The sequence below is a fragment of the Rhamphochromis longiceps genome, linkage group LG5, assembly GCF_057381845.1.
Source record: "Rhamphochromis longiceps isolate RC_006_pf linkage group LG5, R_longiceps_female_GT1.1, whole genome shotgun sequence".
Classification (NCBI taxonomy): domain Eukaryota; kingdom Metazoa; phylum Chordata; class Actinopteri; order Cichliformes; family Cichlidae; genus Rhamphochromis; species Rhamphochromis longiceps.
This window is the reverse complement of record NC_140561.1, coordinates 23,172,653-23,193,142: the sequence shown is the minus strand read 5'-3', so window position 1 is coordinate 23,193,142 and position 20,490 is coordinate 23,172,653. Positions and strand designations below refer to the sequence as shown.

Below are 20,490 nucleotides of genomic sequence, written 5' to 3'. Positions count from 1 at the left end.
AGGCATGAAACTGCTCGCAGAGGTTTGTTTTGAAGGTAAATTCTGATTATAGCGCATGACGTATTCCGTGATTGGCATTTGTATTGATCAAACTTCAAAGCAACATTTGTTCGACATGTGTTTACCAGATACATTCAGCATTTCTGGGACAGAGGAAATTAAAGTGCTATAAATATGAACATTGTTCTGCTTTCTGTTGTCCATTCTCGCTACCGAGCAAATTTAATTAAGTGTGGGATTTCATAAAACCCCAGACCCCAGTGCATGTTTCTGCTATCGTGAGGTATCATCATTTTCACAAGTTCTTAGATTAGCAGCTGTTAGGCCCAATTGTGCTCCTTTGTCACAGGAAAGACTTGCAAGGCTTCTGCAACAGAATCCCAGGGACACATGAGAGCTTCTCCACGGCTAAACTCAGATCCTCTGCAGTGCCAGGGTGCATTAAAGAGATTATTGTAAAGACCAACACAATGTCTGAACTTCAGTAACCGATCACCAGAACAATATTTAGACAAAGTTCAAAAATGTTGCATTGCCAGTGTCTTCATCTATTTATACACTTTTTAAGGCTTCCTGTTTGACAGCGGTGCTTTGTGTGTCATCTTTACTGCAGCAGTGAAATACTTTACAACAGGACAATGGTGTTCTGTGCTCTCTGTCACATACATCAGTGCCTTAGGATCTTTTGATTCCTATTTTGAATATATAAATTATACCGAGTAGTATTTTAATTAATGACAATAGAAAGCAAAGCCACACTTATCTAATGACACCAGTGAGGTTAATATATTTACTTTTATTTAGACTTTTACTATATTTATAATTACATAATTATATTTACATATGTAAGTACAATTATAAATACTATAATGTGTCATTCACTCTTGATATTATTTCCTGATTAAAATTGTTGTCATTGCCTGAAACATGCCTCTGTAAACAAGTCATTCAGAATATGTGACAACTAAAAAGTGAAAGAGCCTGTTGATCAGTGACGAACGACGACAGGGGACAGAGAGGAGGCAAAAATACTCAAGGAAATAGCACAAAACAACCTGACCAAATAAAGGAGGCCATTTCTGCTGAGTGAACACTGATCTCCCTATATAAGAAGGAAGGCTGGACACCCACAAGGACTGCCAAACCTCCAGTCAAGGTGAGTGACTTACAGTCTTTTATTAGCAGGAGGAGAGCCAGCAGCTTAATGAACAATGCAGGGCATGATCATTTACTGCCAGAGACAGGACCGCTGTGCTAATGCCAGGACTTTACTGCAGACCGAGTGCCTTTTTATTTATTTTATTAGTTTAATTACACTTATTCATTTGAACAATTTATCTTTTCTTTTTCTTCATCAGAACCCTCACAGGACCATCAACAGCTGTTTTTTTTTTCTGAAGGGAGGGGGAAAGGTAATTGCTTTCCATGTTTATCAAAAGACACTTTTAATTAATAGCATTGTTTATATGCTGTAAATGAGACTTTGATGCTTGAATATCCAGCTGTTCGTTTAGCATTTTGTGAGATGGCTTACAAATCAATTAACAGAGTTCACGTTGAGGCTTCTCACTTTATTAACATGTTTGAATCATTGAATAAAGATGAGAAATTGTTAGTTTTGTTCAGTGCCTAGTGCCTTTTACCTCTTAATATTTTAATATTTTGGAGCAGATATAGGCAGTCGTGGGTTACACACAGATTGGAGTGTTTGTTACAAAGTATTTTAAACACAGTCCAGCTGTCACTTCATTTGACATCCACAACAGCTTCAGGATTCTTTATCCTCGTGCAGTACTGTCTTGCCATCATGAGCGAGAAGAAATAATGACTGTTGTCTTGTTTTACTTACTTGCAGTAAAGAGTCATCATGGGAGACGCAGAGATGGAGTGTTTTGGCGCGGCGGCCATGTACCTCCGCAAGCCAGAAAGAGAGCGCATTGAAGCCCAGAACGCTCCATTTGATGCTAAAACAGCATACTTTGTGACTGAGCCCAAAGAAATGTACCTCAAGGGGAAACTTACTAAGAGAGAGGGCGGCAAAGCCACCGTGGACACTCTGTGCGGGAAGGTGAGAGTGCCTTGACTCTGCAAAACCTTTTTTATTATTATTGTAGTGTAAATGATATAGAGCCGAGCTGCATGAGCCAGACTACTTGATTGAGTGGGTGAGTTCAAATATCTGAGTGCAACAGCTGCACTGATGCTAGTGTGGTCTCAGGAATGAAGGCCTCAGGATTGTATGCATGTTAGAAAAAAATAACTAAGCAGCACAGCTTCATTTTCAGCTAAAATAAAACAGAATAGCAGGAAATGAATTATGTGCACGTGTTGTTTTTCTGACCTCTAAGGGAATAGATAAACTGATTGTCTTTGCTTGTTTAATAAGTTTGGACCACTTGCCCACTGATATCTGTGCCACTAATTTTTTTTTTGTCTGTGCGTTAGACTATCACCGTGAAAGAAGATGAAGTCTTCCCCATGAACCCTCCAAAGTTCGATAAGATTGAGGACATGGCCATGATGACCCACCTCAGTGAGCCTACTGTGCTGTATAACCTCAAAGAGCGCTATGCAGCATGGATGATCTACGTGAGTTGATCAGAACTCCATAGCTGATACTCGTGCTCATGACAAAAGGAAGATATGCATCATAAATGATCCTCTCTGACTCCACAGACCTACTCTGGGCTGTTCTGCGTCACTGTGAACCCCTACAAGTGGCTCCCAGTGTATGATTCAGGGGTTGTGGCAGGATACAGGGGCAAGAAGAGAATTGAGGCTCCACCCCACATCTTCTCCATCTCTGATAACGCCTATCAGTTCATGCTCCAAGGTATGAAGCATGTGTCGCAGCACTTTGCATGTGATACCAGGCTCATATAACAAGAGAGGAACAATTTATAAGTTTTGAACTTACCTTGTGGAGTAGTAGTAAAGATAAAATAACTTACATATACACATTAAACTCTAATAGTGGGTCACCGCATTACTGTTAATATAAATGATGGCCAATATCTTTGTTACTGTTTCTCCACAGACCGTGAGAATCAGTCCATCCTTATCACGTAAGTTTCTTTTTTAGAATTCAGCAAATGATTACCCAGTGCAAGGGGGTTTTCTTGCTAATGAGGTGTTTTTGTGACTACAGTGGAGAATCTGGTGCAGGAAAGACTGTCAACACTAAGCGTGTCATCCAGTACTTTGCGACAATCGCAGTGGCTGGAGGAAAGAAAACCGAGCAAGTCCCTGGAAAAATGCAGGTAAGTCATGCAATGTGTTTTCAATTATGTATATGAAAATAAAGAAATACACAAAATGCAAACATGTGTCATTTTAAACTTTCAGGGGTCCCTTGAGGATCAAATCATTGCAGCGAATCCACTGCTGGAGGCTTATGGTAATGCCAAAACAGTGAGGAATGACAACTCATCCCGTTTTGTAAGTGTCTATTAATTAAGCCTTTCTAAATAAAATATAATTAAAAAAAATCATCATACTAATCCAGTCTTTTCTTTTTAAAAGGGTAAATTCATCAGAATCCATTTTGGCACAACTGGGAAATTGGCCTCAGCTGACATTGAAACATGTGAGGCTACAAATGATCAAGCACATCCTTCGTCTCTGTCCTGTTAGCCTATGGACTTTCTTATCCTCATCCTGATTTGTTTTACAGATCTGCTGGAGAAGTCTCGCGTGACGTTCCAGCTCTCTGCTGAGAGGAGCTACCATATCTTCTATCAGCTCACAACAGGCCACAAACCTGAGCTCATCGGTTAGAGAATAATAATGAAAATATCTCAGTTTTTCCATAGCTTGTAAACAACAATATATAACATATATGTGTTGTTTCTCTGTATTGTATAGCGTATTATATTGACATGTATTTTTTTGTTTTCTTTAGAGGCTCTCCTGATCACCACAAACCCATACGACTATCCCATGATCAGTCAGGGTGAAATCACTGTCAAGAGTATCAATGACATTGAAGAATTCATCGCTACTGATGTAAGAAAATGATTAAATATAGGTTACTATAAAAAAAACAATTAGGACTGTATTAAATGAAAGAGCTTTGTGTGAATGACTTATTTATTTTAATATACCTAGACTGCCATTGACATCCTGGGCTTCACCGCAGAGGAGAAAATTAGCATGTATAAACTGACCGGAGCTGCGATGCAACACGGAAACATGAAGTTCAAGCAGAAGCAGCGAGAAGAGCAGGCTGAGCCAGATGGCACTGAGGGTATGTTGGACCTTAAAAAAATTTTTTTTTAGTATGAAACAAACTAAAAACACTATTGCTAATTGTCCTACTGCCTTTCTCTCTACTCTCAGTCGCGGATAAAATCGCCTACCTTATGGGCCTGAACTCATCTGACTTGCTTAAGGCACTGTGCTACCCAAGAGTCAAAGTTGGAAACGAGTTTGTGACTAAGGGTCAGACTGTCCCGCAGGTGAAATATCCTAATCCATCCCGTTTTTACCACTTTAACAGTTTATTTGTGTGACATTCTCTCATGCTTTGTCTTTGTTGTCGATCTGTAAAATCAGGTCAACAACGCCGTCTCGGCGCTCTGCAAGTCCGTTTATGAGAAAATGTTCTTGTGGATGGTCGTCAGAATCAACGAGATGTTGGACACAAAGCAGCCGAGACAGTTCTTCATCGGTGTGCTCGACATTGCTGGATTCGAAATCTTTGATGTAAGTCAGCCGGAAATAGCACCGTTTTATACCTTTGTTATTGAAACATTTCTTGCAAGAAGCTTTGCTTTGGACAGATTTTAATGATGAGTTTAATATAATAAGGATTTTTTTCCCTTTTCAGTTCAACAGCCTGGAACAGCTGTGCATCAACTTCACCAATGAAAAACTGCAACAGTTTTTCAACCATCACATGTTTGTCCTGGAGCAAGAAGAGTACAAGAAAGAGGGCATTGAATGGGAGTTCATTGACTTTGGCATGGACTTGGCTGCCTGCATTGAGCTTATTGAGAAGGTGAAGACACTTTGTGTTTTTTTTACCACATGAACTCTGTACTGTGTGTTGATAAAAACAGAAATCAGTCTGAAGCCTTGAAATAATTTGCTTCATGTTTCATCCTGGCAGCCAATGGGCATCTTCTCCATCCTTGAAGAGGAGTGCATTGTCCCCAAGGCAACAGACATGACCTTCAAGAGCAAACTCTATGACCAGCATGTTGGCAAAAGTGCCCCCTTCCAGAAACCAAAGCCTGCCAAAGGCAAAGCTGAGGCCCACTTCTCCCTGGTGCACTATGCTGGTACTGTTGACTACAATGTTAATGGCTGGCTGGAGAAGAACAAAGACCCCCTGAACGACTCTGTGGTACAGCTCTACCAGAAGTCTTCAACAAAGCTGTTGGCTTTCCTGTATGCGTCTCATGCCGGTTCCGAAGGTATCAATTGTAATTTCTCCACAGTTTTTTAGATATTAAAAATGCATTGCCATTTCTTGCTTTAATCATTTCACTGTAACTGTCCCACTGACAGCTGAGGGCGGTGGTGGCAAGAAAGGTGGCAAAAAGAAGGGTGGCTCCTTCCAGACGGTGTCTGCATTGTTCAGGGTAAGATGTGGAAGAATCACTTACTAGAGATACTTGTCATTTATTTTGTTAACTCAATGCTGTTTTAATGCTTCAGGAGAATCTGGGCAAGCTGATGACCAACCTGAGGAGCACTCATCCTCACTTTGTGCGCTGCTTGATTCCCAATGAGTCAAAGACGCCAGGTACATGGCTGAAAGAAATCAAACCTGTGATGTGCTTTCACTGTTTCACATTTTCATTCTGTCACTCTTGTCAAAATGTGTTTATTTAATGACATATTACAGGCCTCATGGAGAACTTCCTGGTCATCCACCAGCTGAGGTGTAACGGTGTGCTGGAGGGGATCAGGATCTGCAGGAAAGGGTTCCCCAGCAGAATCCTCTACGGTGACTTCAAGCAGAGGTAACACTGCTAGCATCTTCACTGACAATGAAACGTTTTTTTTTTTTTATTATTATTACTTTTATTATTATCTTAAAGCCACTGCATCTGACTTGGTGATTGAACTCTTTACTTTAGATACAAGGTATTGAATGCTAGCATCATTCCTGAGGGACAGTTCATTGACAACAAGAAGGCCTCAGAGAAACTTCTGGGATCCATCAACGTGGACCACTCTCAGTACAAGTTTGGTCACACCAAGGTAGAGAAAGAAAAATCTCTCTGGAAAATGCTGTTAATGCTGAAATGTGGAGAATAGTTAACAAATTAAAAATAATTTGTATTAATAACTTTCAGGTGTTCTTCAAAGCCGGTCTGCTGGGAACTCTGGAGGAGATGAGAGACGAGAAGCTGGCTGAGCTGGTCACAATGACTCAGGCTCTCTGCAGAGGTTTCCTCATGAGGCGTGAGTTTGTCAAGATGATGGAGAGGAGGTAAGCTGTCTGTTGCTGACGCTGTAACAGACGTTTGTGAAACCTGCAATTTAATTTGTAAAACAAACATTTTATAACTCGTCCTTTTTTTCTTTTATCAGAGAGGCTATTTTCTCCATCCAGTACAACATCCGTTCATTCATGAATGTCAAAACCTGGCCGTGGATGAAGCTGTACTTCAAGATTAAGCCTCTGCTGAAGAGTGCAGAGACGGAGAAAGAGATGGCCGCAATGAAAGAGACCTTTGAAAAGACCAAAGAGGATCTGGCAAAGGCTCTGGCTAAGAAGAAAGAACTGGAGGAAAAGATGGTTTCTCTGCTGCAGGAGAAGAATGACTTACTGTTACAAGTGCAGTCTGTGAGTTCAGTCGCTACCTTGCATGCACAGTGTCTACTGATTATCAAAGAATTAATTTGATTAACAAACTTGTGTTGCCTTTTAGGAAGGTGAAAACCTTGCTGATGCAGAGGAAAGGTGTGAGGGGCTCATTAAAGCAAAAATCCAGCTTGAGGCCAAACTCAAAGAGACAGCTGAGAGACTGGAGGATGAGGAGGAAATGAACGCTGAGCTGACTGCAAAGAAGAGGAAGCTGGAGGACGAGTGCTCTGAGCTGAAGAAGGATATTGATGACTTGGAGCTGACCCTGGCCAAAGTGGAAAAGGAGAAACATGCCACTGAGAACAAGGTCATACTCCCTCTTTTAACAATGTATTGTTTTGTTAAGTGTTGCGAAAATCATTTGTAAGTTTATATTCATGTCAACTTCTTTAGGTCAAAAACCTCACAGAGGAACTGGCTGCTCAAGATGAGTCCATTGCCAAGCTGAGCAAAGAAAAGAAAGCCCTCCAAGAGGCCCATCAGCAGGTCCTCGATGACCTGCAGGCAGAGGAAGACAAAGTTAACAGTCTGACGAAGGCCAAGACCAAGCTGGAGCAGCAAGTGGACGATGTGAGTATTTTTAAAACTCATCTGAAAACCAACAGTCCACTAATACACTTTCTAAATCCATGAAATATCTCTGTCTTTGGTAGCTTGAAGGTTCCCTGGAGCAAGAAAAGAAGCTTCGCATGGACCTTGAGCGGGCTAAAAGAAAGCTTGAAGGTGACCTTAAACTGGCCCAAGAAACCATCATGGATCTGGAGAACGATAAGCAGCAATCTGATGAGAAAATAAAGAAGTAAGAAAAATAATTCATATATATTTATCTGCACTAAAATATTCTCTGATAAATACAACTGTAATATGCCATTATCATTTTTTCCCCTTTAGGAAGGACTTTGAGATTAGCCAGCTCCTGAGTAAGATCGAGGATGAGCAATCTCTGGGACTGCAGTTACAGAAGAAGATAAAGGAACTTCAGGTATAATTAGAAGTATTTACTATAGCAAAAAATCTTCAAATATGTTCAACTTAGCTTAAACTTTTTTGTGTTTTAGGCTCGTATTGAGGAGCTCGAGGAGGAGATTGAGGCTGAACGTGCTGCTCGGGCCAAGGTGGAGAAGCAGAGGTCTGATCTCTCCAGAGAGCTGGAGGAGATCAGTGAGAGACTCGAGGAAGCTGGCGGAGCAACTGCAGCTCAGATTGAGATGAACAAGAAGCGCGAGGCCGAGTTTCAGAAGCTGCGGCGTGATCTCGAAGAGTCCACCCTGCAGCACGAAGCCACCGCCGCAGCTCTCCGCAAGAAGCAGGCTGACAGCGTGGCCGAGCTAGGAGAGCAGATTGATAACCTGCAGAGAGTCAAACAGAAGCTGGAGAAAGAGAAAAGCGAGTACAAGATGGAGATTGATGACCTTGCAAGCAACATGGAGGGTATTGCCAAAGCCAAGGTAATCAGAGCGCTAAACTTGCAAAAGTGGAAAATAAACTGTAATTTTATTATCTATGTATGTATTTATTTATTTGCTAATACATGATTTATTTCATCAGGCAAACCTTGAGAAGATGTGCAGGACATTGGAAGATCAGCTAAATGAGCTCAAGTCAAAGAACGATGAAAATGTTCGTCAGCTGAATGATATCGGTGCACAAAAAGCACGACTTCAGACTGAAAATGGTACGAAACTCACTTCATATGAAAAACATGTTGTGATAGTGGTACTGAGGCAAAATGCAACCAGCAGCGAGATCTGTAACAATGGAAATTCACATACATTTTTACAAGTTAAAAATGTAGTGATGTGGATATTTCTAACCTCATTAGGAATGCTATTCACAAGTTTAGGGTTCATTAAGGTTTTTAATGTCGTTCTTCTTCAGTTGCAACAGCGGAAAATTTATGGTGCATCAGTGTATGCTTATTTCCTGCTCTTGTTGCTGTTGAGTGCTGCTAATAACTAAAAAATCGTTGCTTAGGTGAATATTCACGGCAGATCGAGGAGAAAGAAGCTCTTGTGTCTCAGCTGACCAGAGGCAAACTGGCCTACACTCAGCAAATTGAGGAGCTTAAGAGGCACATAGAGGAGGAAGTCAAGGTAACAGAATTTGAAAACTGTGTGAGAAGAAAAGGCGAAAAAATGTTTTCTGTCAAATATTTATCTGGTTTTTGTTCGGATTATAGGCCAAGAACGCCCTGGCTCATGCTGTCCAGTCAGCTCGGCATGACTGCGACCTCCTCAGGGAGCAGTATGAGGAGGAGCAGGAGGCCAAAGCTGAGCTGCAGCGTTCAATGTCCAAGGCAAACAGCGAGGTGGCTCAGTGGAGGACCAAATATGAAACTGATGCTATTCAGCGCACTGAGGAGCTGGAGGAGGCAAAGTAAGTCTCCAACCTTATATTTTTTCTCGTGTCGTGATTAATATACAGCAAGTCTGAAAATTGAATGTTCTTAACAGGAAAAAGCTCGCCCAGCGTCTCCAGGATGCTGAGGAGTCCATCGAAGCTATGAATGCAAAATGTGCCTCTCTGGAAAAGACCAAACAGAGACTGCAGGGTGAAGTGGAGGACCTGATGATCGACGTGGAGAGAGCTAATGCTCTGGCTGCTAACCTTGACAAGAAGCAGAGAAACTTTGACAAGGTACGGTATTTTTGTTTGTATATAAATATGATGAGAGTTTAAAAGAAAGAGAAACTAAATAGTTTGCTGTATCTTCAGGTTCTTGCAGAGTGGAAACAGAAGTATGAGGAAAGCCAGGCAGAGCTGGAGGGATCTCAGAAGGAGGCTCGTTCTCTCAGCACTGAACTGTTCAAGATGAAAAACTCCTACGAGGAAGCTCTTGATCACCTGGAGACCCTGAAGAGGGAGAACAAGAACCTGCAACGTAAGACCATTAATCCAGTTTTCACCAAGCACTCTGTCAATAAAATACACTTGAGACGAATTTTGAATGTTTAAATCGACCAGTATGCTCATGTACTGAAAATCTGCTTGAACAGAGGAGATATCAGACCTGAGTGAACAACTTGGCGAGACCGGTAAAACCATCCATGAGCTTGAGAAGGGAAAGAAGACAGTGGAAAGTGAGAAGTCAGAAATCCAGACAGCTTTGGAAGAGGCCGAGGTAAAACTGAATCTACGATTCCTGAGCTGAGTTTGGCTTCTGTGCAAAAGAAGTGCATGTTCTGCTCAAACAATTTGAAGCATATCTGTGTGAGATTTATCCTTGAAAAGTATTCGATGCACTATGTCTGAGCTATCTTTTCTTCTTTATTCACCAGTTTGTACACTCAGTACAAACTGTACAAACATTCAGTTTGTATATTTATACTAAAGGAAACGTTGTGTGCTGTAGTTAATATGGTTCACTCTTTTTCAAAGGCTACTCTGGAGCACGAGGAATCCAAGATCCTTCGCATTCAGCTTGAGCTGACCCAAGTCAAGAGTGAAGTTGACAGGAAGATTGCAGAGAAGGACGAGGAGATTGAACAGATCAAGAGGAACAGCCAGAGAGTGATCGAGTCCATGCAAACTACTCTGGATGCTGAGGTCAGGAGCAGGAATGATGCCCTGAGAATCAAGAAGAAGATGGAGGGAGACCTGAATGAGATGGAGATTCAGCTGAGTCATGCCAACCGCCAGGCAGCTGAAGCCCAGAAACAGCTGAGAAATGTGCAGGGACAGCTGAAGGTGGGTCCACTGAAGGATTTGCCCGAACTTTCTAAAATTATCTGAAAAGTAGCTTAAAGTGGGTACTGTTACCTCTTAATGTCGCACATTTCAGGATGCCCAGCTCCATCTTGATGAAGCCATTAGAAGCCAGGAAGACATGAAGGAGCAGGTTGCAATGGTGGAGCGCAGAAACAACCTGATGCAGGCTGAGATCGAGGAGCTGAGAGCTGCACTGGAGCAAACAGAGAGAGGCCGCAAGATTGCTGAACAGGAGCTGGTTGATGCCAGCGAGCGTGTGGGACTGCTGCACTCTCAGGTTAGTTACGATTCAAAAACTTCATATTTTTATAATTTGAAGGGTGAAAGTCCAAATATGTGATTCATTATCCTGTATTTCCTTTCAGAACACCAGCCTTATCAACACCAAGAAGAAGCTGGAGGCTGATTTCATTCAGATCCAAGGTGAAGTGGAAGATGCTGTCCAGGAGGCCAGAAATGCTGAAGAAAAGGCCAAGAAGGCCATCACTGATGTGAGCCACCCTGATGAATGTCTATAGTGCAGTAGCATTACTCTACCAACTATATTAGTTGGTACAACAATACAAATGACAGTTACAACAATACATATGATATGAAATTTCAGGCTGCCATGATGGCAGAAGAGCTGAAGAAGGAGCAGGACACCAGTGCTCATTTGGAGAGGATGAAGAAGAACCTGGAGGTGACAGTGAAGGACCTGCAGCACCGCCTTGATGAAGCTGAGAACCTGGCCATGAAAGGCGGCAAGAAGCAGCTCCAGAAACTGGAGGCTAGGGTAAAGACCATTTTTCACCAGCATGACCTCAACTGTTTTTTTCACAGTATTTATTTTTGAACTCCCATCATTGTCATACATTGTTCATATTTTAGGTACGTGAGCTTGAATCTGAAGTTGAATCTGAGCAAAGACGAGGAGCTGAAGCTGTCAAAGGTGTTCGCAAGTATGAGAGAAGAGTGAAAGAGCTTACCTATCAGGTAGGAAGGTGTTTTATTTGATTTTGTTGATGCTGGTATCCCGGGAAAGTCCATATGATTACATTTGCTGTGACTTTATGTAAACTGCAGACAGAGGAGGACAAGAAGAATATTGCCAGGCTTCAAGATCTGGTGGATAAGCTGCAGCTGAAAGTGAAGGCCTACAAGAGACAGGCTGAGGAGGCTGTAAGTTAAAATGTTTCACAGTATTAAATACTTTGCTGTTTATGAGTCAGTCATTTATTCTCTGTAGCTTCAGTCTTTATGACAGTTAACTCCATTGTTTTATCTCATTGTAGGAGGAGCAAGCCAATACTCACATTTCAAGGCTGAGGAAGGTTCAGCACGAGCTGGAGGAAGCTCAGGAGCGCGCTGACATCGCTGAGTCCCAGGTCAACAAGCTGAGGGCTAAGAGTCGTGAAATTGGAAAAGTAAGTAATACGTAAAATTCATGCATTCATAATTGATTTTTCCCTAATTATGAAATTTCAAACTTCTCAGGTGAAATTATTAGTCAAGTTATTTTTGCTTAATTTCTGACACACACACACAGACAAATGTGTACATAAACAAACACTCTCTAAACACTCAGTTTCAGAGATTGTGTTTTGCTTTAAAATCTTCATGATGTCAAAGAAAGCAGGTATACCTAAGCTGTCACTGTAAACTTCACCCATCAAATCTTCTAAATGTGAGGGGCAGCCAATCAGAAGAAAGCCAGCTTAAAAGCAGGGGGAAAGGAGCTAAAATGGTTATGTTTCAGACAAATAATAAACTGTGTATAAGATAAATGGGTATTATCTTAAATAATGAACAACTAAAACACAGTACTGGAAATGATCAAAAAAGGTCTCTTTAAAGACAGAATATTTTCTCTGTCTTCACAGGGACAAAGTCTTCCTTCCACAGTTTGAGTGAACTTATCGTGTGTGTGTGTGTGTTTTTCTGTCTGTTTCAGGGAATGGAAGCTGAAGAATAAGCTGCAACTTCTATGAGAGACTCAAATGAGAATCATAAAATATGATTTTTCGTTGAAATGCTCTCATTAAATGTTGTTGACTTGGCGAGTCTGCTGTCTTTAAACGTTCCACAATAAAAACAAAATCCTTCAAATCTGAGTGTCTTCATAGTTTTTATTGGATATATTATATTATATTATATTATATTATATTATATTATATTATATTATATTATATTATATTATATTATATTTGGTGCCTTGTTTTTTGAGACTGGAATCTAGTCAGTAAAAGTAAGGAAAAAAATGCATAAGGTCAGGCATCGCACAAGAGAGGTCAAGAAGAGAGTCCAGGCAGGATGGAGCGGGTGGAGATGAGTGTGACGGGTGATTAGTGACAGAAGGGTAACAAGTGGTTTAGAGAGAGTTAGAGAGGTAAGGCTGAGATGGTTTGGGTTTGCAGAGGATCTATTAGATGGGGGATGTTGAATATAAGGGAAGAGGAAAAGAACAGAGGAAATTCATGGATGTAATGAAGGACACCACGCGGATGGTTGGTGTGACAGAGGAGGATGCTAGTGATAGCGTGAGATGGAGATGATCTGCTCTCGTTATCTCTGTATTACACATATTTACTTTTTTTTTATTCCACAAGTGTAAACCCACAAGTTGTGGTTGATAGAGCAGCAAAGCATCAGATAGCTTTTTAACTTTGTATATCATGTCATGTCTAAACTTCTTCAGACATTTTATGCGAAAAGTAACGAAACACATCACCACTGTCTGCATCGTACCTGCACAGCCTTCCTCTCATTGAGCATGCTGCTAATGCTGATGTATTTCTCCTGCACAGCAGTGAAAAATATTATTCTAAAATGTCAGCAGACACATGCTGAGTTCAACTGTACAGTGTCTTTAGATATGAACCTTTTAAGATGGGGTGTGGTGCGTTGCTGTTTTTTCTAACACCAAATTATTTAGTCAAGTCCTCTGGGGCAAGGCATATGTTTCCTCTTCAGGGACCATTGTCATTAATATATCCTGACAGCTGCCTCCTCCCCTCCTCTCAGTGCACCTGTTTGTTCCTGAATATATGGCACCATGTGAGATTCTTTACATGCCTACTTATTGTTAGAGGTCTTATTTAACTACACACAGGGAACAGTCTGGTATTGTATGAGTCTTAGCTCCCTACACTTTGTTTTTTATGTCTCTTTTTCATTCTTATTGCTTAAATATCAACTGACACAGCCAAGCACGGTGTGTTACTGTAACATTTTTCTCCAAATAACTTTAAAATCTTTCAAATCAAGCTTGAACTTTGCTCCAAAATCACTGTATCAATATTAGTATAGGTATTGAAGTCACCAAGAAATCGCCACACCAACCACTGAACGGCTCTCTGTCAGTGTGCCACACAAATTTCAGTCATTATCCCATCAAAATCACAGTATTTCTGACCACAAATAAAACCCTTTAAAAACAACCAGCCACACAATATTTCATTGAGAGGATACATGCCTTCAACACCTAAAAACCTAAAAAAAAAAAAAGAAAAAAGAAAAGAAATACACACTCATCTGGTACTAAAACAGTTTCCAGTTCCCATCTTTCGTTAACTGTAATTAGAAGCGGTTTTACCCGGATTAGGTCCACTTCTGCAGCAAACCTACATCAGTCCCCGTCTCCCACGAACGCCTCGTCTGTTCTGTGTCTCCTAAGTTCAACTTATGTCCAACAAACTCATGAGCTCTGCTGGATAAATCCAACATGATGTTTTAAATTGACAATAATTCAAACTCCTTTGCCAAACACTGATCCACTGACATCATATCTAATTCGGATGGTGTATTTCTCCTTAAGCCACATAACAAGGCACAATGCCAGGTGGATGGAAGGTATCACTTTTCCAAACAAGACTAGTAAGAGTTGCTGGGTAGGACGGCTGATTTACTGAATCATAGAAGCATCAACAACCTCTATCCGGAGGTTTTAGTGTCAGCGACAGATCTCAGCCTACTGTTTGATATCCTCTCTAAATGAAGTTAGAAAAAATCACCATGATTAGTTTCCAAGCAGCTTAACTCTTGGATTACTTTTCTGGTTCTCATCAGTCCCCTCAAAATTATTGATGCGATCCTAAACAGCTGACAGAACTTTTTCTGCATCAGATAACAGAGGAACCGCTCAGTGGCTCAACTGAAGTTATTATACAGCAGCATCACCACGGTCTAAAAAGAGTACACAGTGCCTGAATCCACAGAAGACCGTGAAAAAGAAAATAGAAAATCAGTACACCAATTTCAATTCAAGGTTGTTTTTTGTTGTTGTTTTTTGGATGTCATAAAAAAAATCATCTGTTGCTTACTAGAGTCTAAAATGATTTAAATACAACCTTGGATGAATAACACACAACATATTATACTATGTGAATATTAACAAATCTAAGCCAAAATACAAATTTAAAGTCTTGCTGCTTCTGTAAGAATCAAGAGGGTAAGCAGCAGTAATTGTAATAAAAAGAAAATAACCATCTAGACCAGCTGTTGTGTTAACACAATAGGAGAAAAGCAGTGATCTTAAAGGAGCAGCTGTTGCTGTCTATCAGTCCAGAAAGGCTTATAAGCCCAAGTCCATCACTCTACAGTGAGCTGTGCAGAAATGAACCTCAGTGTACTTAAACATAGAGGAGTGGAAAGAGGAATGGGGCAAAAGTCCTGCACAATGATGTGAGAGACTGATTAAAAAGTCATAAAGAAAATCGTGACTTCAGGTTTCTGCTACTGAACTGGGTTCAACTTTGATTTTTACACGCTGCTTAATCATTTTTGATTAGCTTTGTTTAAATAATCAGTGACATTGTGTCATTATTTATTTATTATTTATCTGAGGTGTAATTTAATTATTGTACAACCTGGTGAGGACCTTTTAAACCTATGCAAGCGGGTGTATTTTGCTTTGTTTGTTCCACTTTTTTCTATTTCTAATTATATCTGTCATTTTGAAATTTGATACCAGCGACATGTCTCTAAAAAGATGAGGTAGGGGCATTAGGGCGCATAACATGGGTAACTTACACATCAATGAAAGGCCCATTGATACCCTGTCATATGTAATACATCTCTATTAGGTGGTGCAGGTATTATAAAATGAAATGTATGAGATGGGACTTCCCTGTCCCATGTTTTTAACTTGTTGCAATCAAAATCATGCTTGCCAATTTCAGCTGTTAATATGTTGTTTTTGCACCAAGATTTAAATAATTTACAAATCACTTTGTTCATTTTAGTAACATTTTGTAACTTTTTGCACATCTCCTTGATAAGGGATTATAAAGAGCTGCAGTGTGTAAATCTTTGCGTTATAATAGTGTGCTGAAGTGTGAGGGTCACCCAACGAAAATAACAAATGAGCGAAGAAAAAGTACCAATCAGAGCTGAAGTGAAAAATATCAATAGCATTTAATCACCAAAGATATAAACATTTAAATATCCATTTTGTAATGTGGCTGACAAAATCTTTACAAAGTTAAGCCTTCGTCTTCTGCTGACTGCTTCACGTTGTCTGTACAAAAATGAGGTGGCGCAGGAGACTGGCACAAAGAGAGAAAACTGTCCCAAGTAAACAACAACGTCGGCAAAATGAAAAGCAAAGTTACAGCAAAAAACATGGACATTCTTCTTGTTTGACAAATTAAAGGACACAGACGTACGGGATATAACGATAACTTTGTCCTATTTCGCTCTTCGTCTTGTAAACTGCACCTTGTGCCTGCGCAACCTCCAAACATATTCACTTCCTTTCTGATCAACGCAAATATCATTCACGATGTTCAAATAAACAAACGAATGAACAAATAAATTTACATTGAAATAAACAAATAACACTTAAACATATTTCATAAACAAAGCCTAATAATAAAGGGGCATCCCCACACATGCCACTGCCTTATTTGTTATGCAGCCGTTAAATGCACGAGTCACTTCCAGTGTTTTTACATCAGTTTTTGCTGAATAAACAAATAAAGTTCAACCAGGCAGTATGCTGCTCATAAATCTTAACTGCTCTGTGCTTTAACTTCCTGCAAAAGGCTTAAACTACAAACGCTAAGTCACTGTAGGCTTCACTGAAGTCAAACTTTCAGCTTCGTTCCTTTACAGGCAGCAAAGAGCTCAGCGACCTCCACTTTACCCAAAATATCCACATTGGGGCACAATCACACCACCGTCCCCGACAGAGCTGAAGATCCAGATGCAGACAGGAATGTAAAATATCCATCAGACTATGTACAAATTCAAAATATCATGCAAATAAATACCAGTAAATTTAAAACGAAACTACAACACTGACCTCAACAGCAGGAATATATTGTACTGTAGGGTACAAAGAGTTCCACAAAAGTTCTTTCCTCAAAGTACAACAGTGTTGTTTCAAAGACGCAAAATGACCTAAAGGAAATACTGCAGGTCTCAGAGGAACAGCTGTTTCCTGTTTTGGGTCTTCTTTTGAAAGCAGCATTTTTTTTTATTTAATTTTTTTTGAGGTTTTCAACCAATGTTGAGCTTGAATCTGCTTCTCCAGGTCCCCACCATGCTTGGGTACAGCAGAGATGCACAACAGTAGGTATACTGTACATTAACATTCACTCATTTCAGTCAGTCACAACTGAAAAGTTTCCAACAGGCATCAAATATAGAATATAGTGTGGTGCAGATGGGACAAAGTAGAAATCCATGTAAATGGACAGTGTCTGTGCCCGGCTGGACCACAGTATGGAGATCAGATGACACAGGCCAGAAGGGCGGCCCAGTTTGTTGGTGTAGATTTGACAAACGTGTCCATGAGAAGGCAGGAAAGGAGGCCGACTCTTCTGTTGTGCACTTTCACGACTGCGCTCCTTTAAAAATATTTTCCTTTAAAAGTTCTATGGGAGCATATTTTTGTTTTTTTCACATTCCCTGACCAGAAAGTCCTCTCAAAGCTGAACCACGGCAACCCTTGAAATTCAAGTGCGTCTTTCACATGGCCTGCACGGTGAATCTCCGCATCTACGATGCGAATGTTCCTGACATCTAAAATGACGAGTGCAACAAGGCACTGTGGGGTGGAACACCAGGCAGACGAAGAGAGAAAATGCATTTTTACAAATATTATTTTAAAAAAACAAAACACATTTTTAAAAAATACCCCTTAACTCTGCAACCAGATCAAATGATTACAGAAAAAGACGTACAAGAATGAATCACTGCGGAAAAACGGATTTCTTCATTTAATCATGCATGCAGCGAGCGCTCATGAATCACACGTAGCACCAGTTTTAGGCTCCTGTCTTTCACTTTCTTCAAAAGAAATCAAAATATGTTCTTTCTACTGGTGCTACCCGGGGGATGTTAGAGCTTCACTAAGCAGAGTGTGACTGTGCAGTGTTTGACAGCTGAAAGTTGCTTCCTCATTCATCTGCTGAAGGGAGGAGAGGGGGGGGGGGGGTGCTTTTCTATGAAGTTACCTTTGATCTGAGTGTAACAAGAGTACAGATTTTGACATCAAAACTAATTTGAAAGCCAACTATGCAGCAAAACAAACTTGAAATCTCCTGTGCGCACACACTGAGAGTCGACTTAAGAACAACAAATATGTTGATAGATATTAGATTTAATCTGAAGTAGGAAATTTCTCTTTTTTTTATCTAATCTAATGCAAGAAATGATTCCAAACATCTTTAGTGTAATAAACACCTGTCAAAATTACAAAACTGCTACATTTCTTGCTATTGTTGTCAAAAATCTTAGTGCATGATAACACCGAAATGTTCTGCCGCAGTAAGTCATTCAGTGATCAGCGACACGTCAGGGGTATCTCGACAGAAGGTCAGAAAGCGCAGAAGAACATATTCATAACACTGAAAGTTTTTCAGAAGCTACATTCCCCATACAGAAGCATACATAAGTGCATAAATTCAGACTTGACAAACATTGGCAATACAAGAAAAAGGGACAAAGGACTTCCTATCAATCAACTAACTGACGTGTATGTTTAAAAACATGTTGGCAATATGCTGACTTCTGCGAGGCTTGTGCTAATAGACTACGCTGTTAACACTGCACGTTACACTGCAAGTATCCGATGATCACAGCACTTAAATATTGGAGTCCACAAAGGATGCACTAATAGCTCACAAAGTCAGTTACTGTTTGACAATTTAGTTTGTGTTGTTTCATTTCACATCATCTGACGACATCTTACTTGACTGGAAGCACTTCAAGATCATACCGAGCATCTGTGGAGGCGTTCGGAGAAAAAAAGCAAACCTCAGCTTTAACGATTCAGTCAAACAAGCAAACCACACAGATGCTTCTTTGTTGATGTGTCACGCTGGCTTTTCACATCTCTGTTCTCGTTTAGTTTTGAAAAAAATATCTTATGGGAAAAAATGATATTTTTATCTAAATCCTGTCAGACGTGTGCCTAAATCTAATGACATTAGAGGGCAAGGATACTTGACAGAGAAGTCTTTTGGGGTCCTGTCATGCATGACCCAATTTTTAGTACTAAAACTGGCTCGGCAAAGATCAGAACTGGATCAAAAGACACTGAAGTGAATGTGGGTTGAAGGCCCAGATCTACCGTCGTGTGAAAAACAGTTGTAAGTGCAGCGCCTCCTGATCTGTATGTGCAAAGACATCTGCTGGGACCGAACGAGCAAATACAAACAGGTGCAAGGGATTCATTTCAAGCCAACAACAGCATGGGTGCCACAAATAACATCTGAGCAGCCTACAGGTGGGAGTCTTCAAGTCACCCAGCAGCAGATTCAGCTTTTTCATTAAAATTTTCAAGGCAGTGATTGATCTCCATCTATACGCCATTAAATATCTTAGTTTGCCCTTTATCTGAACCGTTAACAACACTGTGACACTGTATGGTTGAAAAGTCATATACATTTTAATATATTCAGCTGATCAGTAACGTTAAGTACTGAAAGCTCTAAAAACTCTTGGTACTGTCCTTATTTAACTGTTACTCGTCTGTTAAGCCACTCAGAGCTCCTCAGAATAAAAGGTGATGGTGCGTACAGCCTCGTACGTTCAGTGGTAGAAAGTAATAATTACGTATTTTACACTACCTGTAAATACAGTGTTAGGTTTCTTGTACTTTACTAGAATTCAAAATATACCATGCATCTCAAAGGTATCCCATGGATTTTATATACAGATATATATATATACACAGCTCTACACTTGCAAAGGCCGGGAGGACGAAGGCTACGAGCTAGCATAAACTGTACAGTGCTGTAAAAAGGTTTTTCCTCCTTTCCTGAGTCCTTTCTCAAAGATAACCCAAGTAAATACAGATGCACTTTATAAATTATAATTGCATTTATTAAGCAAAAAAAAAGCTATAGAAACCTAGGTGGCCCTATGTGAAAAAGCTAAATCATGAAGTAACTGTTTTTAACCACATCTAGGAAGTTCAGGGAGTAATGTAATAATATGATACACTGTTCTGCTGCCACATTAGATTCTAGACAGTGAAACACAGTCAAACAAACGTGATCAACAATCTTCTACTGCTGGGTGGCTTTGGTCGTCTCCCTGACTTTTTGCCGTGGCTAAGCCTTTATGCAATAAATAAATAAAAATGTAAAGATGCTGTCTCAGTTTAAATAGCATGCACACGCAACGCATTATAATCATATGTTTTGCACTCAAGCCCCGAAACACCAAGAAATGCATTAGCAATAAGGCAAAAGACACTATGAGCTGATCCAGGGGTTTCTTTCAAAGCACTGTTCTCTGTGAGCTGTTTGTAGTTCAGAAAAGAAGAATTTTACAGTTGCTGTTTGATCTACTCTTCAGTAGATCCGAGCCTTAACCTACAGAGATCAAAAATGTCAGAGCGTTTGCATGTGTGAGAGATGAAAGAGAGGCAGAGTGAGCTGAATGAAGAGGAGGACTCCTATGGAGGACTGCAGGGAATGACCTCGTCCACACTCTGACGTGTTTTCCTGCAAAGAGAGTAAAAAGTGAAT

At 40.3% G+C, this 20,490-nt stretch overlaps 2 protein-coding genes across 2 annotated transcripts in view; one reads left to right on the top strand and one right to left on the bottom strand.

The window, feature by feature from the left end:
• The first annotated feature begins 1,114 nt into the window (after positions 1-1,114).
• LOC146670027 (myosin heavy chain, fast skeletal muscle-like) lies at positions 1,115-12,616 on the top strand. Its single transcript, XM_085406719.1, has 41 exons — positions 1,115-1,156; positions 1,359-1,412; positions 1,856-2,068; positions 2,446-2,589; positions 2,677-2,833; positions 3,038-3,065; positions 3,149-3,260; positions 3,346-3,438; positions 3,523-3,586; positions 3,674-3,772; positions 3,902-4,005; positions 4,108-4,246; positions 4,339-4,457; positions 4,555-4,704; positions 4,829-4,999; positions 5,111-5,417; positions 5,512-5,585; positions 5,662-5,749; positions 5,852-5,969; positions 6,087-6,210; positions 6,306-6,442; positions 6,544-6,799; positions 6,885-7,127; positions 7,214-7,390; positions 7,474-7,619; positions 7,712-7,802; positions 7,879-8,268; positions 8,369-8,495; positions 8,795-8,913; positions 9,000-9,196; positions 9,274-9,457; positions 9,536-9,701; positions 9,817-9,941; positions 10,199-10,507; positions 10,602-10,805; positions 10,894-11,019; positions 11,133-11,303; positions 11,399-11,503; positions 11,594-11,689; positions 11,803-11,934; positions 12,462-12,616. The coding sequence occupies exons 3-41, from the start codon at positions 1,868-1,870 to the stop codon at positions 12,480-12,482; spliced, it is 5,814 nt and encodes a 1,937-aa protein (XP_085262845.1). The 5' UTR covers positions 1,115-1,156; positions 1,359-1,412; positions 1,856-1,867; the 3' UTR covers positions 12,483-12,616.
• A 3,282-nt stretch (positions 12,617-15,898) lies between these two features.
• Positions 15,899-20,490, bottom strand: part of cacna2d2b (calcium channel, voltage-dependent, alpha 2/delta subunit 2b) — a 42,755-nt gene continuing 38,163 nt past the window's right edge. Inside the window, exon 38 of the mRNA XM_085406718.1 lies at positions 15,899-20,466. Within this exon, the coding sequence (XP_085262844.1) occupies positions 20,353-20,466 (114 nt within the window). The 3' untranslated portion in view covers positions 15,899-20,352. The remainder of the gene's footprint in view (positions 20,467-20,490) is intronic.